At 46.0% G+C, this 18,348-nt stretch overlaps 1 protein-coding gene across 1 annotated transcript; it reads left to right on the top strand.

Moving 5' to 3' along the window:
- Positions 1 to 4,968: 4,968 nt before the first annotated feature.
- Positions 4,969 to 11,479, top strand: LOC138246490 (alpha-crystallin B chain-like). The gene is made up of 3 exons (XM_069201135.1): positions 4,969 to 5,353; positions 9,792 to 9,914; positions 10,583 to 11,479. The coding sequence occupies exons 1-3, from the start codon at positions 4,985 to 4,987 to the stop codon at positions 10,778 to 10,780; spliced, it is 690 nt and encodes a 229-aa protein (XP_069057236.1). The 5' UTR covers positions 4,969 to 4,984; the 3' UTR covers positions 10,781 to 11,479.
- The last annotated feature ends 6,869 nt before the right edge of the window (positions 11,480 to 18,348 follow it).

Raw genomic sequence — 18,348 nt, 5'->3', positions numbered from 1 at the left:
GGCTATCCTGCAGTTGCTACTTCTGCCTGTGAAAAGGGAGAAAGACTGGACTTTGCTGTGCATTCCTGCTTGAGAAGAATCTCCAAGGGCTTGGACTGAGCTTGGCTCCTGATTTGAAGTCTCAGGGCCATCAAAGACTTCCTCTGTCAGCATGTGGACTCTCTGCTGAGACTCCTGCCCTGCCAAGTGGTGCCCCATCGAGGACCTGGGCCCTTGAAAGATGAAGTTGGCAGAACCAAGACTGAAATCCACACACAGAACACTGTGAGGAGAAATTTTCAATGCACCACCTGCAACGTGGCTGATAAATGACACGCCACCCTCTTTGCGGCTAAAATCGATGCTCCACCTCCATCGCGGCTGGAGAAACGATGCAACACCTGCTTGCGGCTGCTGATAACGATGCAAACCCCAGGCAGCGCGGTTTTCAACACTGTGCGACCGGATTTCATACGCATCATCGCTGGGCGTCAAAGTCATCGTGAACCTGCGCGGATCCAAGGTGCCCTGTCTGGAAATCGACGCATCGCTCTCTTGCGGCAGAGGAAAACGACGCATTGCCACCCTGACTGGAGAAGAAAACGATGCACGGCCTCACTTGGGAATAAGGAATCGATGCATCACTGAGTTATCCAACGCACACTCGCCCGTGCGGCTTTATTTTTAACACAAACCAGGTACTTTGTGTAAAATCAACATTTCCATTGTTTTCTATGGAGTAAGACTCTTATTCTTTTGAAAATGCATATCTTGACTTGTGTATGTTGGATTTTTGTCATTTGGGTCTTGTTTAATTTAGATAAATATTACTTATTTCTCTTAACTGGTGTGTCCATTTTGTAGTGTTTTCACTGTATTACTGTGTGTGTTGGTACAAATACTTTACACATTGCCTCTGAAATAAGCCTGACTGCTTGTGCCAAGCTACCAAGGGGGTGAGCGGGGGTTATCTTGAGTGTGTATCTCCATTGCTCTGGCTAGAGTGAGGGTCCCTGCTTGGACAGGGTGCAAACTGACTGCCAACCAGAGACCCCATTTCTTACAGTATTAATAACAGGAGCCAGGTTCGGGCATTCAAAGTGGTATCTATTTACAACCGCCCAAACACAGAGTTGACAGCTCCAGGGGAGCAAAAATCTGTGAGGCTGCAAGCCCAGAGGTAACATCAACAGAACAGTGCTCGCCTCCTATCAAATCACATATTAGCCCACCTTTCACTCGAGCATTAACCCTGAAAGGAGGGCCCGGGAAGGAGGATGAATCTATTGAAGCCTAAAGAAGATTCTGGACAAAACAGAAGAAACAATAAGGTGCAGGCAGTGGAGAATAATGGAGCTAATCAATAAAAAAAACACTGCAAACTACCTCTATAGCTCAGTGTGAGCTTTCTTCGCCATTTTAGCAGCAACCATTTGCGCTCACAAGGGGTCCTATCCTCGAATGAATGTGCTCCTTGGGGGAAAAGCTTACCAACTCCCCGTAAAATAAGGCCAGACCTGTGCAGCTGTGCATGAGGCACGGGAAGAACAATGAACTGCTGAGCCCGGTTATTGTGCACACCTGAAATGGTGTGGGGGTGTCTAAGCAGCCCTGGAGCAGGCACTAATCCCAGACCGAAAACAATTGGCAGCCAAGTACATCAGGCAAGGTTCAGGAGAAAAGACATGAGGAAGAAACGTCCAAAAAATTCAGACAGATGAGGGAGAAGGCGATGTCTCAATGCATCTCATGGCGCAACTCAATGGCAGCAATGGCTTTTGCCATCTCGGTTACTTTCGGTGGTAGAGCCGAGCAGCGAGACGGCAAAACCAAAACCAAATAGGAAGAGGGGCTGCACCAGGAGGAAGTGTGACGTAGTGTGATGGCCAACAAAAATGTTCTCTTAGTGAAATCCCCTGGGCGGGAACTTAGCACGCAAAAGGAGGGACATTTAGCAAAATGCACCAATAAAAATGAAGCATTTAAGAGAAGCACAACAAAGAGTGAATGGCAAGAGTGGGTGTGGTTAAAAGCCCATATTCAATACAACATGTCTTTCAGACAGCGCTAAGCGCTGCCAAGCTCGACCTAATAAATGGCGTGTGGCTGGCGTCCGCCCAAGCCAAACCAGTAGGCAACAGGCTGCAGCCCGCGTCAACTACCCAGTCTTTTGCTTATCCTCCACCTAGCCCGGCCCCTGTCCCTCAAGCCCCCACTCACTTATTCCTCCTTGCTATGGGCTCCGCTCATCCTCCTGCAGTCAATCTGACAGCTCCGTTCACTGCCGCTGCTGTGTGCATGTGCTTCTCCGACCTGAAAGGAGTACCTTCATATCTTCAACTGCAAAAAAAGAGTACCATTACTTCTTGACAATGGTGCAGGTCTTTTAATGGGAGGGTACCAGCACTTCTCTGTGGCAAACAGGTACTCTTGACAAGTGAGTACCAGCATATATGGAAATGGTGCAATACTTTTAAGGGGAGGGTACTGGCACTTCTCTGTTGCAAACAGGTACTCTTGAGTAGTGAGTACCATCAAGTCTGGCAATGGTGCATTACTTTGAACAGGAGAGTACCAACACTTATCTGCGGCAAACAGCTACTCTCAGCATAGGAGTACCTGCGTGTCTCAGCAATGGTTTAATACTTTTAACTGGAGAGTACCAGCACTTCTCTGCAGCAAACAGGTACTCTCAGATAGTGAGTACATGCACATCTCAGCATTGGTGCTAGACCTTTGAAGGGAGAGTACCAGCACTTCTATGCAGCAAACATGTACTCTCGGATAGTGAGTACCTGCACATCTGGCAATGATACAATACTTTTAACAGGGGAGTATCTGCACTTCTCTGTACCAAAGAGTTACTCTTGGGTAGTGAGTACCTGCACATTTGACAATGGCACAATACTTTTAACTGGAGAGTATCAGCACTTCTCTGCAGCAAACAGGTACTCTTGGATAGTGAGTGCCTGTATGTCTCGGCTATGGGCAGGGCCACTGGAATTATGCGATTGTCCAGCTGCGGTGATTTTTGCATAATTACAGATTTGCCGCATTTGCAACGTAATCCATCATCTGCCGCATAATCTGAAGATTTTAACAAAAAAAAACGTCCAGGGCAGTGAAAGGCGTTTTGCAAAACTGGACTTGTCACCTTTTTTTTGCTTATTGCTCCGTTTGGGTATTAGAATGGTACTAACGAGGAGCAACCAATGCCCAGATAGTGTTATCAAGTTTAAAAATCTTGAAATAATTAACTAATATTATTACAAAGTGTGCCACATTGTGCCACATAATTGCCCTTTCCTGCTGCATAACTTACAAAACCCTGCCGCATAAATTGGCCCTCTCGTGCCACATAATTCCAGTGGCCCTGGCTACGGGCAACAGTTTTAATGGGAGAGTACTAGCACTTCTCTGCAGGAAAGGGGTACTCTCGGATAGTGAGTATCTGCCTGTCTGGCAATGGTGAAATACTTCTGATAGGACAGTATCAGCACCTCTCAGGAGCAAATAGGTACTCTTGGATAGTGAGTACCTGCACGTCTGGCAGTGGTGCAATACTTTTAACAGGAAAATACCAGCACTTCTCTGCAGCAAACAGGTCCTCCTTGATAGTGAATGCCAGCACGTCTTGGCAATCGTGCAGTACTTTTAATAAAGGAGCACCAGCACTTCTCTGCAGCAAACAGGTACTCTCTGATAGTGAGTATCAGCATGTCTGGCAATCATACAATACTTTTAAAGGGGGCGCACCTGCACTTCTCTGTACCTGCACGTCTGGCAATGGTGCAATACTTCTAAGTGGAGAGTATCAGCACTGCTCTGCAGCAAACAGGTACTCTCGGATAGTGAGTGGCCGTATGCCTCGGCTATGGGCAATAGTTTTAACGGGAGAGTACCAGCAATTCTCTCCAGGATACGGGCACTTAGACAGTGAGTATCTGCCTGTCTGGCAATGGTAAAATACTTTTGATAGGAGAGTACCAGCACACCTCAGTAGCAAATAGATAATCTCGGATAGTAACTACATGCACGTCTGACAATGGTGCATTACTTTTAACAGGAAAATACCAGCACTTATCTGCAGCAAACAGCACGTCTTGGCAATGGTGCAATACTTATAACAGAAGAGTACCAGTACTTCTCGGCAGAAAATAGGTACTCTCTGATAGTGAGTACCAGCACGCCTCGGTAATTGTTCAATACTTTTAAAGGGAGAGTACCAACGCTTCTCTGCAGCAAACAGGTACTCTTGGAAAGTGAACACCTGCACGTCTCAGCGATAGTGCAATACTTTTAATAGGAGAGTACCAACCTTTCTCTGTAGAAAACAGGTACTCTTGGGTCGTGAGTACGTCCCCGTCTGGCAATTGTGTAATACTTTTAATAGCAGAGTACCAGCACTTCTCTGCAGCAAACAGGTACTCTCGGGTAGTGAGTACCTGCATGGCTCGGCAACGGTGCAGTACTTCTAATAGGAGAGTACTTGCACTTCTCTGCAGGAAGTCGATTGTCTTGGATACTGAGTACTTCCACACCTGGCAATGATGCAACACTTTTGATAGGAGAGTACCAGCACTTCCTTGCAACAAACAGGTACTCTTGGATGGTGAGTACCTGCCCGTCTACAATTATTTTTCAAGCTCTGTATATATTACATTCATCACCCTCTAACCACACACCTCCGATGAGGCGCCCATAAACCGAGGAAATCAGAGTGCTTCGATGCCTTGTCGGGAGCATGAAGCGCTTTGCAGATGCAGCAGTAGAATAAAACGTTCACACGATTTGGACAACCTTTGGTGTGTAGTCTGACACAAGAGGGTGTCCTACAGTGTGTGCAATCAGTGGGTTATAACAAAGGGTTTGAGGGTTTCTGGCTTTCATCTTTCCTTTTTCTCGCTGCTTCTCTCTCTTTCCCCAGCTCTCCGGATGTCCCTCCTGTCCCCGCACACCCTCCTCTCTCTGGTGACAGATAAGCCCCGGGCTCTCCGCGTCTGGAATGATCTACCCTCCGCTGGCATTCAGTCAGTGCTCTTATGTAAACTTCTGGCTCCTTCCGCGCGGGTATATAAAGGAGGCGGCGGCGCCTGGCGGCACAAGGACTGTAGGAAGCGCTACAGAAGCTCTCTCTTCGAGACCCTCGGACAAGCGGCGACCCCTCGCACCCCGCGTCATGGACATCACCATCAGCCACCCCTGGATGAGGCGCCCCTGGTTCCCGGGCCCCCTCTTCCCCAGCCGCCTCTTCGACCAGCGCTTCGGCGAGGGGATCTTTGACTCCGACCTGGTCCCCGGCTTCTCCGGAAGCATCTTCCCCTATGGCCGGACCCCCAGCATGCACTTCCCGGTGGAGACCGGCCTCTCCGAGGTACGTGACCGGTGTATAGAAGAGCGAACTGCCGCAGGGCCGGACGTATACACGAGTGCCACCGCTGCAAGGGCATTGACCCACCGAGCTAGCTTCGAAGAGTTTATTACCCGCTTCTGTCTGCAAGAGAGTATTAATCACCTGGCATCGGCGGGTTATGCACCTGAACTGTGCTATGGCTGTAATTACCTGGGTGCGGTTACTCTTGATTCGGTGAAGGTTATTAAAAGCTCTCCAGCAAGCGCGTTAACCCACTGAGGTGTTGTATAGCTTATCAAAAGTATGTTAGTCACAGCGCTGTCTGTCTTTACGGGATGCTATAATGCGAAAGACTTTTAATAACATCGTTTGTAGGCGCTATAAAGCTGCAGTCATTGAACGATTCTACATTTAAAGGATAGGTTTGCTACATCGTTTTTTTAATGGGGTAGGGGCGGCTAATCAGTATAGTCCACCCCCGTGTACTGCAGTGAGAAGACCAAGCAACAGGATGTGAACATGATGCACCTTTAATCAGGTACGATACGGAGCCGCGTTGACCCTCCGAGCTACCTCACCGACATTAAAACCTGGGAGCTGCGTGTTAAACTGACTCGGCCTCAGCCCTGCGAGATTTTCGGCGCTTCTGGGTGTTCTGCTGCATTACTGTGTTCGCAGACACTTATTTGGGGAGGCTTTGTTAACGAATGGCCGTTATATGTGCATTTTAAGGGGGACTGAGTGCCTGCGTCTGCTTGCGCTCATCACGGCGGCCTGGTGGCTCAGGGCAGTAGGATGCCCACTATTCCAGTCTGTGGTCGTAGATTCTAGTCGCAGGGGTGCGCAGCATTTCATCCTTCCGACGTGGATCAAAGTGCAGCATTGAGTGCACACACAGAATCTGCTACCACCGCTAAGGTCCGCTTTAATAAGCACACTGACACCGTTCTATGGCCTCTGGATGCACAAAGGCAGATTTTAAAGTGTCCAAAGAGGGCTTGGGTGAAGTGCGCACCAGGGCTGTGTGTTTATTGGGACACAGTCAGTGACACAGTGTTTACGTAGTGTAAAAGTTTATTTATTTAGGATAGGATTGCCTCTTATACATAACATTGTACATACTCAACTTCAAACTAACTTTTAAAACCCCACCTCTTTGAAACTTCTCCACAGTCCTCCTTTTCACTAATTCCCTGACTTTGCCTCCATTCACCCATCTTCCCCTTCAATTCACCCACACAACCCCTTTTTCCTTAAACCCCCTGCCTACTTCGGGCATCCCCCACGCTCTCATCCTTCACCTGCTTCTTTCTCCCCTGCCCCCCCCAGAAGGGTGGCCAGGCCTGCATCTGACTCTCCACCCTCCCCGATCTACTGCCACACAACCCCTGTTAGCAACCTGCCCTAACTGGCGTTCACCCAACACCCACACGATCCACACAGCACCCCACATCCTGAAACCTTTCCACATGTAGGGTGGGTGGGTTGCCAATCTTCCTACCGCATGGAGCGGAAGAGGCCTGTCCCTCCCACCTCATCCTATTCAACCCCTTGTCCTATTCCCACCCCCACACACCCTAGCCCAATCCTGTCCTCTTCATGAAGTCCATACACTCCGGGGCCCCCACGGATCCATGCCCCCATCACGTCTTCAACAGAGCTGCAGACACCATCGCCCCCAAGCTCCACCTAGCCATCAACTGTTCACTAGCTGCTGCCACCTTACCCAATGACTGGAAACACGCCGAGATCAACCCCCTCCTAAAGAAACCCTCAGCGGACCGCACCAACCTCAACTTCAGGCCCATCTCCCTACTTCCACTTCCTGCGATAGTCATTGAAAAAGCAGTCAACAGCCAACTCACCACGTTCTTAGAAAACCACAACATCCTCGACATCTCCCAATCAAGATTCAGGTCAATCCACAGCACCGAAACAGCCCTCCTGGCCGCAACAGATGACATCCGCTCCCTACTGGACAAGGGAGAGATGGCGGCACTCATCCTACTTGATCTCTCGGTAGCTTTTGACACAGTCTCCCATCACACCCTGATAAGAAGACTCCACGAAGCCAGCATCAGAGACAAGGCCTTTGATTGGACCCAATCTTTCCTCTCCGGCAGAACGCAACGAGTGAGAGTCGCCCCCTTCCTCGCAGAACCCACCACCTGCGGAGTGCCCCAAGGATCCTCCCTCAGCCCCACATGGCCCCGCTAGCCACCATCGTCAGAAGCTATAGAATAAACATAATCTCCCACGCCGACGACACCCAACTCATCCTCTCCCTCTCCAATGAACCAGACAAGGCCAGACTCAACTTCCACGAAGGCATGAAAGTAGTCGCCAACTGGATGAAAGACAGCTGCCTTCAACTCAACACAAACAAGACCAAAGTACTCATTCTGGGCCCTCAAACCAACGCATGGAGCGACTTCTGGTGGCCACCCACCCTCGGAAACCCGCCCACCCCCGCCAGCCAGCCTCTGAATCATCCTGGACCCTGACCTCAGCATGAACCATCAAATCAATTCAGTCACCTCCACCTGCTTCTGCACCCTCCGCCTCCTACACAAGACCTTCAAATGGATCCCCCTTGAACATAGAAAGACCGTCACACATGACCTCATCACCAGCAGACTGGACTACGGCAACACACTCTATGCCGGAATCAACAAAAAACTCACCCGCAAATTGCAAAACATCTAGAATGCCGCTGCCAGACTGATCCTCGACCTACCCCGACACTACCACATCTCACAACACCTAGATACACTTCACTGGCTCCCCATAGAGAAAAGAATCACTTTCAAGATCCTCACCCACGCCCACAAAGCCCTCCACAACTCCCGACCAGCGTCTCAACTTCCACGTACCCCACAGGGCCCTACGCTCAGCCGAGCTCTCTCTCGCAGAAGTACCCCGCATCAGGAAAACCAGAACAGGAGGACGCTCCTTCTCCTACCTCGCAGCCACTGCCTGGAACGCCCATCCACATCAGACAAAGCACCTCCCTCCCCAGCATCACAAAGGAGCTGAAGATATGTTTTTTTTAATCCACCTTGTGGTATACGCTCCACTCCCCCCACCCCCAGCGCTTTGAGACCCTAACAGGTGAGTAGTTGCGCTTTATAAACACTGATTGATTGACGCCACTTCCCCTCCTGAAAGCTCACATGGAGAGACGAGACTGCGTCTGCTCTCCACGGGGCCCTCCATTATCGACAAACCTTGAGCTTTTTGGAAGGGGCGGGAAAAGGAGAGCGCCAGGGCAAGGGAAGGGGCAGATGTAACAACAGGTGGATGGGAAGCGCACACTGCGGAGAACATTCTAGAGGTGAGCTGGGGAAGCAGCCAGACCGAGAAGGGGGAAGAGAAGGAAACAAAAAAGTTATATGTGGCGAAGATAAATACTGCGGAGAACATTCTAGAAGTGGGCTGGCGAGCTAGAACGGGGGGGGAGGGGTTGGCAGGGAGAAACAGAGGAAAAAAGTGAGATGGAGGGTCTGTGCAAGGAGGGGGCGGACACACTATAATACCGTTAGCTCTGGGTCATCCCTCCGTGATTCTGCACTGAGCGAGTATGTCTACGAGTGGCGCCAGTAGAGCAGCCGGTGCCGTGTATTCTCGCGGTGGGTGCGCGTGTTCACGTTTACACACGGGTGGGTGCGTCACACTCGCCTGGCAGGGGGTCTGTAAGAGTAGATCCCGTGTAGGCTGCGGGTGTCTGTTCATGGGCGTCTCTCCAGCCTGAAACTGTGCGTGTGTCTGTGCCTACTAGCTGAGTCGAATATCCTTGGGTGTGATTTCCTCTGTTAGTCCGTGACCGCACCTCACTTCCATACTGCATTGTTGGTTCTTGTGTTGAATACATCTGTTGCACGCCTGAGGGCGTGGCACACATCCCTGGGGATGTCCTTATTCTCTCGGTGTGTGCCCGCCCCCCTCCTGCTTTTTATTTGTTTTAATGCAGCTGTGCCCAAGCTGTTTGGGAAAGCGGACTCTCCCGCAGCACATTTCAGCTCACACTCCTTTGTCTCTTCCAAAACACACAGTCAGCTCATGTGTTTCTCCCACAACATATTCTACAGCCCACACTCACAGGTCCCCTGTTACTATGCACAGTTTGTCCTCTCCAACTGGATATTCTCAGTTCTCATCCACGCATGAGGCCTGCGCTACAAGATGGGCTCAGTTCAACTTCGCGTACTCCTTCCACATGGTATTCTCAGCTCACGCATGTTCTTTCCCACATGGTGTTCTCAGCTCACGCATGTTCTTTCCTGCTGGGTATTCTCGGCTCACGCATGTTCTTTCCTGCTGGGTGTTCTCAGCTCACGCATGTTCTTTCCCACGGGATGTTCTCAGCTCACGCGTGTTGTGTCCCCATGGCTCACGCTCGCACGCGCCCTCATATCCTGCAGATGTGCTCAGGTCACACGTGTTGCTCTTCTCCCCGCAGGTGAAGCTGGACAAGGACAAGTTCTCCGTGCACCTGGACGTGAAACACTTCTCGCCCCAGGAGATGAGCGTGAAGGTGGTCGGAGACCACATAGACGTGCACGCCAAGCACGAGGAGAGAGCGGTGAGTCCCACGCAGGAGGTCATAGGGTGCGCTTCACATCACCAGCATCAGTACCAGTGGCACTGGATGCAGGGGCGGGGGTCCCTAGGAACCCTTCATGCCACCTAGCTGCCGCCTGGCCTAGATAGAGATAGATATCACCCATGTGATACAAAGAGGGGGCATCTTTTCACTTAAGGGGGCAGACTCTGCTCCAAGGGCGCCTTCGCTTGCATTTCCTCTGTCTCTGACACGTACTGTTTATTTCTGTCTCACAGCCCCCTCTCATCTCTCCCACACTTACCATCTGCTATAGAAGGACATTAGTTTTCTAGGGCAAATGAAAAGATGGCCTTTACTAGGGATTAAAGGGAAGCTTGAGCTGTTGGAGTGAAAAACAGTAATTTTATCCTGAGTTCGAGGCCTAGGGCATTGCTTCCACTCTCCTGCCAAAGTCTCCAGTTTTGCCACCACTGTTGCCCTAGAGGTGGGTGAGGAAGGGGAGCTCTTGTGTGCCGGGGAAAAACGGTGGCAGCTTCTGGTCTTTCCTCACCTGGGGGAAGCAGAGCGTGGGCCTAAGTATAGATTTAACAAGACTTCTGAGTGGGTTTATGTACATGTGGCTGGCTGTGGGAAGTTCATGACATGAGAGTGATACTGGCCTCTTTTCCCTCCGACCCGCCCTGCAGGACGAGCACGGCTACATCTCTCGAGAGTTCCACCGCCGGTACACCATCCCCAAGGTGGTGAACCCCGAGGCCATCACCAGCGCGCTCTCACCTGACGGCATCCTCTCCATCGAGGCGCCCACGGCCGAGGCCAAGAAGCCGGAAGAGCGGACCATCCCCATCGTGTGCCAGGACAAGCCTGCAGTGGCTGTGAAGTGAGCGAGGCCTGCGCCCCCTTCGGCAGATGCTAAACTGACCTTTTACCTGGGTACCTTGCTAAGTGCCCAACATCGAGGTGGACAGTCCACAACATAATTACGGACATTTCCTGATAGACTATTGCTTGAGAGGCTGGCCAGGCCTGGCAAATTGTGTGACTGATCCTGTCAAGGCTCCCCTGGCCTCTATGTGGCAGCAGCCAATGGGGAGTCCCCCCCCCCCCACCCCCAGTGCCCTACAGGTCAGCCTGCCACCAAGTACAGCACCTACATCAACACCCACACCTGTTTTGTGCCATCCCCCCTGAGCCCTCCGTTTTGGCGCACTGGCTAGACTGCATCTGCCTTGCCTTGAACCCTCCAAAGATGTGCCACCCCAGAGTGCAGGAGCCCCTGTACAGGCAGGTGTGATGGACTAGACACATACGCAAGGCACGACTGCTGAGATCAGGGGGGACCCCATGTGCCTGTGGTGGCCCCAGAAACTGTTAACACTGGCCTCTAAAACACTGAGATAAAGGCATTGCGGGGACAGGGCACACACTTCACACGGAGGCCCGGGGTAATGCTGCCTCTGTGCCAGGCCTGCTTCTGTGAGCTCTTTCCGCTCGGTTTTGCGTGTTTTCTTGCTTCTTTTTGCTGCTTTGTATCACAACGTTGCTGTGCGCAATAAAGAAATAAAGTGGGATCTGGGAAAAAACGGTCTGTGCTTGCTTTCTTCGGCTGCGGGATGTACCGTTTTGTGGGGTGGGGGAGGGGGGAGGTATATACCAACAAAGTTGGAGCATGTTGAGGTTGGGGACCTTATTTTTCTGGGAAGGTCGATAGGTAAACATGTTTTTCCCCCACTGGATCTGCACAGGCCTGGCTGCAGCAAACGCAAGACGCACTTAATGCGTGTCACCTGCTGAAGCAGCTTTTCTAGACACTTTGGATTAAAATAGGATTTTTTTTTAAGGTAAATCAGCTTTTATTAAAATCAAAATACATATGGATCTCATAATATCAATACAAGATATCTGTCACGACGATAATGAGATAAACTCGAAAGGAATTGTAAAAGCTGTTTAACATTTTAAAGTGTAAAATGGAGGAAAACCATAAAAAACTGAACAAGACCAATGAAAAGAAAAAAGATCCAATGGTTATTGAAAAGCTAAAAAAACAGTGATATTCAGTAAAGCATAAAATGAACTAAAATTAGATTCAATCAAGGACAGAGATAACAAACAATTCATGGCGGATAAAAATTCTCAGATAATGTAGAATTGTAAGCAACAGCATTCAGATAATCAGTCAAAGGTAACCAGTACAGATCTCTATTTATGGAGGGGCAGCATAAAGAGGTAAAAGCAATGTCTAGTCTATGATAGTGGCAGACATTATACCACCAAGCCTTACAGGAAATGTTGGATGAATTTTTCCAATTAAGAGTAATTTGCTGAAAGGCTAAAGCTAATATGAGATCCAACAACATTATATTATCATCGTCTGAAACAATGTCGGCAGAGAGGCTACCTAGAAAAAGCACTGAGGGAGATAATTGGGATTGCAGATAAAAAATGGAGGTAAGCTGACTCCAAACTTTTCTCCACAAGGAGACAGTGGGAGGACACTCAAAGAGGAGATGCATAAGGTCTCCCTTTGGGCTATCGCAAGACCAACAATTTGAAGTTGAAGAGACAGAAAATGTAACTATAGTAGAGGGGGTAAAATAAAGTCTGTGGTAAAGAAGGAAAAGTGACTGTGTGGTAGAAGCTGATCTAGATATTCTATAAGGTCTATGCCATATCTTATTCCAGAAAGGAATAGTCCAGGAACATCCCAAATCCAATTCCCATTGAGATTCAATTTAAGACTTAGGCTGTGTCAAAACAGGAGATTGAAAAAGTTTATAAATAATTGATGCCTTAGGAAATGAGGTAAGAAAGGAGGACAAAGAAAAGAGTAATTCCAAAGAAGGAAGGGAAGGCAATGAAAAAAGTACATCAAGAATAATATTAATAAGAAGAAGATATTTAGACATAAATGAATTAGGACAATGAAATAGAAGTTGGAATTGTGAAAATGAAAGCAGAGTATCATTGGAAAATAAATCTTTGACCCACGCTATGCCTCTTTGTCGCCAGGATTTCCAAAATAACATTTTTTTATTGATAGTGATGAGACGAATATGCCAAATAGGGGAATTAAAAAAAGAGGAATAAGTGACGGTTGGAGGTAAATAGTGAGCATGCAGAAGAGCACAAGTATGTTTAAGAAGCGGGGAGGAGATAAGCAAAATATTATAGGAAAAGGATACCATCTCACAAGGGGAAAATGGTAGGAGAAAGGAACATTAAATATCCAACCATAAGGGAGTAAACACAAAGCTTGACAAGGAGATCCATCTAGAACTTGACGCAAACAAAAATATTTATAATACAGTCTAAAATCAGGAAAATTGGCTCCCCCCTCCTGTTTAGAATGGCAAAGGTGACTAAGAGAAATTCTAGATTTCTTATTGTTCCAAAGGAATTTAGACAATCTGGAGTCCAGTTGTTTAAAAAAAGTAACAGGCAAAGGAATCGGAATTGTGGATAGGATATATAAAATGTTAGGAGAAATCATCATTTTGATAGAATCAAGACGACCCCACTAAGATAAAAATAAGGGATTCCATAACAAAAGGAATCTATCAACCTTCTCTAATGCATCAGAAATATTGACTTCAATGGACTTTTTAATGGAAGAGGTGAACCAAATACCTAAATATTTAATCTTGGAAGTATTCCAATGGAAGCCAGTAATATCGAACAATGATCTAAAACAAAATTTTGTTAGAGGAAGGATTCCAGTTTTATCTGAATGTATCTTATAACCTGAAATCAAAGAAAAATCTTCTATCTCCCGAAGTAGAGATGGAATTGAGAGTGCAGGGTTTAAAATATATATAAGTATATCATCTGCATATGCTGTTAATTTTAAGTGTTTCTCACCACATTGGAAGCCTTCAATTTCAATGTTATTTCTAATACAGGATAGAAATGGCTCTAGGGCTAGGATAAATAGGAGTGGAGAAAGTGGACACCCTTGACAAATGCCTCAAGGTAATACAAAGTATCTGGACAATTTCCCATTCACCAATATCACGGCCATTGGGGATTGATAAAGCAAAGAGATAAATGAAATGAGCCCCTAAACCATGCCAGGCTAAAGTTTTTAATAGAAAAGACCAGTCTAACCGATCAAACGCTTTCTCAGCATCTATGGAAATTGCTGCTAAAGAGTATGAAAGAGCGGAAGCCTTTCTGAGTACATTGAAGAATATTCTAAAATTGTCAGAAGCAAGTCTACCTTTGACAAAACCAGTTTGTTCCTAACTTATCAGCGCAGGTAAAAGGGGATCAAGACGTAAGGCCAACAATTTTGCAAACATTTTATAATCTGTATTGAGTAGAGAAATTGGCCTATAATTTTTACAGTAAGTATGATCCTTACCTTCCTTTGGAATTAAACAAATCAAAGCTTCTTGAAATGCTCCCCCTGTCCACCCAGAACCCGTGAAGAATCGAAAAAGCTGTAAAAGTTTGGGAAGCAAAAAGTCAGAAAAATGTAGAAAAAATTCCAGTGTAAATCCATCCGGACGAGGAATTTTACCTTTTTTAAGAGACTGAAGGGCTTTAAAAATTTCTGATGCAGAAATATCAATTTCAAGTGGAGAAACATCAACTAGAGTCCTATTAGGGTGTGGAATTTTCTTTAAATAATCATCAATCTGTAAGGAGGTGGGGACTGACTCAGGAGTATAAAGAGTCTGTTAATAATTGACGAATTCAGCTAAGATATCGTCATCTTTGAAAAGGGACTCACCAGTATCTGTAATTGTAGACTTCACTGTGTGGCGTTGCTTTCATACTTTTAAATAATTAGCCAGAAGTTTCCCTGATCTATTTCGACCCCCATAATAGCGGGCGCTACTACGTAGAAGAAAAGAGGAGGCATTATCCATTGAGGTTTTATTAAATTTATGTTTTGCCTGAATAAGTTCTTGTAGATTAAAATTTGAAGAGGAAGAATAATATTGATGTTCTAAACGCTTAATTTTGAGAAGTAGAGTTTGATGCTGTGCATTAAAAGTTTTCTTTTTATTAGAGACAAAATTTAGTATATGACCACTAACTGCAGCCTTAAACGAATCCCATAGCAATTTTGGGGAAACATGAGGAACATCATTAAATCGGAAAAATTCCTCCGCAAAGGCAGCAAAGGATGTGGAAAATTTAGAATCAAGCAACAATGAATAATTAAATCGCCCCCTATTGGATTTGGGATGCACCGGGAGCAAATCAAAATCTGTGATGACTGGAGCATGATCAGAGATTACCATAGGTTCAATGGAGGAATTAATAAGATTTTGGGAAAGTGATTTTGAAACAAAAATATGGTCAAATCTAGATAAGGAGCTATGTGGTGGAGAATAAAACGAGAAATCCCTACAATCAGGATTACAAGTTCTCCATGAATCAATTAAATTGTTGAGGAGAAAATTTAATTACAGATTGCCTATCTATAAAACGGTCAATAATTTGGTTGCAATCCCCTCCAAGAAGAAAAAAATCATCATTATAATGCAAACATTGTTTAGTAACATTAGGCCAAAAAAGATAACCTGAGTGTTTAGGACCATAAATATTGCCAATGGTCAATGTAATCCCATTAATACTTAGCGTCACAAAGCGCCATCTACCATCGGAATCCGAGTCTTGCACAATAACATTAACTGATCATTTTTTATGGCAGAGCACAATAACACCATTCTTCTTTTTAGATGTATGAGAAGTAAAAACATTGCCCACCCAACCTCTTTTAAGTTTCAGTGCTTCAGAATCCATCAAATGTGTCTCTTGTAAAAGAACCAAGTCTGGATTATATTTAGCTAAATGGGATAAAATTCTCTGCATTTTTATTGGGTTAATAAACCCTTTGACATTCCAAGAAATAACTCTGAATTTTACGTCACATAACCATATATATACACGCAAGGTCTTCTACCGTAAATAACTGTAAATACATATAGGGGATAGGAAAACCAGAAAAACAGAGAAAGAGAAGAGTAAAGGAGAGACCACAAGAGAAAAGATAGAAAATATTCAAGAGAAAAAGAAGAGACAGTACATGTCAAATAAAGACGACTGCAAAAACATACCTGAGATGAATGAACAATGGGACAGGGGTGGTGACAGCACAGACTGAAGACGGCACAGCAAGGAAACAGAACGCATCGACGGACAAATAATACGAGCAAAAATAATGATTTATAAGACACCAGGAACCTGTGGAAAGAAAACAATATATTAACAAAAAAGACCTATAGTCACACCAATAAAATATACTGTTATAGACTGTATATGAAGGACCATCGCAATAGTAATGAACAAGGACATAATAGATTAAGAAGACGTATATAGTCAACGTGTAGAAGGGCCTGCTGTTTCCATAGGGTTTGTAGAATGTAGTCTTAATAAATTGCGAAGAGCTGCAGGAGAGGTATACGAAGTGGTCTTATTTTGATATGTCACTTTGAACAAACACGGATGGAATAATCCAAAACGAGCTCCCAAGTCACGAAGCTGTGGACGCAGGTCCAAAAATTCTTTCCTTCTGTTTGCTGTCATTTTGGCACATCCTATGAGATGAAGATTTTACTTCCGTGCCAAGAAATTTGTTTTTTGACTTTTGCAGCTTTAAGCACTCTCAATAGATAAGTAAATTCAAGAAAGAAAATAATCACACCTCTTGGTTTAGATATGGAGTAATGCGGAGGACGATGTCCAATGCGGTTTGCCCTTTGGATGTTCAATACTGTAGAAGATGGTAGGTCCACTATATTTGGAAAGAATGAAGCAAAAAATGAGATTGGGTCACTCACTTCAATTTATAATCCATAAAGGCAAAGATTATTGCGCCTATTTCTATTTTCCAAATCCTCCACAAGTGTCTTCAAAGTGGCCACTTCCTTCTCCAAGTTAGCAATTTTATTTGTTTCATCTTGCACATCACTGACTCTTTGCTCCAAAACAGAAATTCTCACTTCCTTTTGAGACTACTTAGTATCAAGATTTTGCATCCGAGAATTAGTTTCTTCAATAAAAGGGCGCAGTGCACGTATTTAGTCAAGCACAAGTTCCAGAGAGATCGGTGAGGGAGATTTTACTGGTGAAGGGGGGTCTTGTTTGACCCTCTTATGAGTAGTTGTAGAAATATTCTGAGAGACTTTAGGCGAAGAAGAAGATGAGGAAGACATCTTTGACTTGGCAGATGAAGACGCTGCAGCAGAAGTATCCAATTGTAAAAACTGCAAAAGTTTATCAGTTGAGGAGAACTGATGTGACAGAGATTTTATTTTCTTTAGTTTGCCCATAAAAAACAAAAATCCTTCAATAAGGAACTCCAAATATATATTGATGAGATTTTAAAAATAAATTATATGGCTTGCGCAGAAAACTGCAAACAAATCCATCAAAGGTTCAAAAAACAAGCAAATAAGTACATCATAGTGGTAATAGTTATTAAAAATGGACGCATTTCATGAGGAGAAATGTAGAAACCTATTTAAAAGTTTAAAAAAACAAGCTAGGCGGCATTTAAAACGTAAAAAATGCTCACCAACACATCCAGCAGGCAAATATATAAAGGGCACCATGAAAGATGAAAGGAAAACGGCTCTGGTGTCGGAAACACGTCTGACGATGCGTGGAGCTCCGTTAGTTAGTGGCCATCTTGGCTGGCGGCTCCACGCATTCCCTAAAATAGGATTTTTACTGTCAACCTTTGAGTTGTTTTCATGTAGAACGTGATTTTCTTCCTGCACGTGTGTTCAGCATTAATGCGCATGTTTATGGCATGCTAGCTGAGCAGAAGGCTGTTATTCTGGAGCTATGTTCCTCGTGGTGATTATTTGCTCTTATAATTTTATATAAAATGGAATAATCACCTTGTGGTGATAGACTAACGCACAAAGCAAGAGCTTTGCCATCTCACCATGAGAGGGTTCCAAGCAGAGAGGGGTCTCCTTCAAGCATGCTCATCCTTTGCAAGGGGCCTAGGTAGCGAGAGCCTTCCATGCTAGCATCACATCTCAGGCTCCAGTGGACCTTTCTTACATCATATCGCAAGCTGCAGAGGACATTTTACATCACATCTCTGTAGAGGAGTTCTCTTACATCACATCTCTGGCTGCAAAGGACCTTTCTTACAACATCACATCCCAGGCTGTGTTGCAGAACGGTTTCCAAGGTCCACGCTCACTTTCTGCCCCTGTAAAGAACCCTGGGCAGAGAAGACCTTCCGTTCCACCTCTCACCTCCAGTGCTCTCTACCAGTTAGAAGGGCCCAAGGACCACCCTTACATATTGCCTTTATAGTGTACCCTAGGCAGAGATGGCCTTCAGAACTGCCTCCTACCCATGCTCGGTAGCAGGCAGAACTCTCTTCCAAGCACCACCCTGCCCTTGCTTGTTGCATATGTATGATACCCTAGGTACAGCCCTCTACCTATGGCTCTGTAGTGGAGGCCCTTCGACCGCA

The sequence above is a fragment of the Pleurodeles waltl genome, chromosome 7 (assembly GCF_031143425.1).
Source record: "Pleurodeles waltl isolate 20211129_DDA chromosome 7, aPleWal1.hap1.20221129, whole genome shotgun sequence".
NCBI classification, from domain to species: Eukaryota; Metazoa; Chordata; class Amphibia; order Caudata; family Salamandridae; genus Pleurodeles; species Pleurodeles waltl.
The sequence above is the reverse complement of the archived record's forward strand: the minus strand, read 5'-3'. Positions and strand labels throughout refer to the sequence as shown.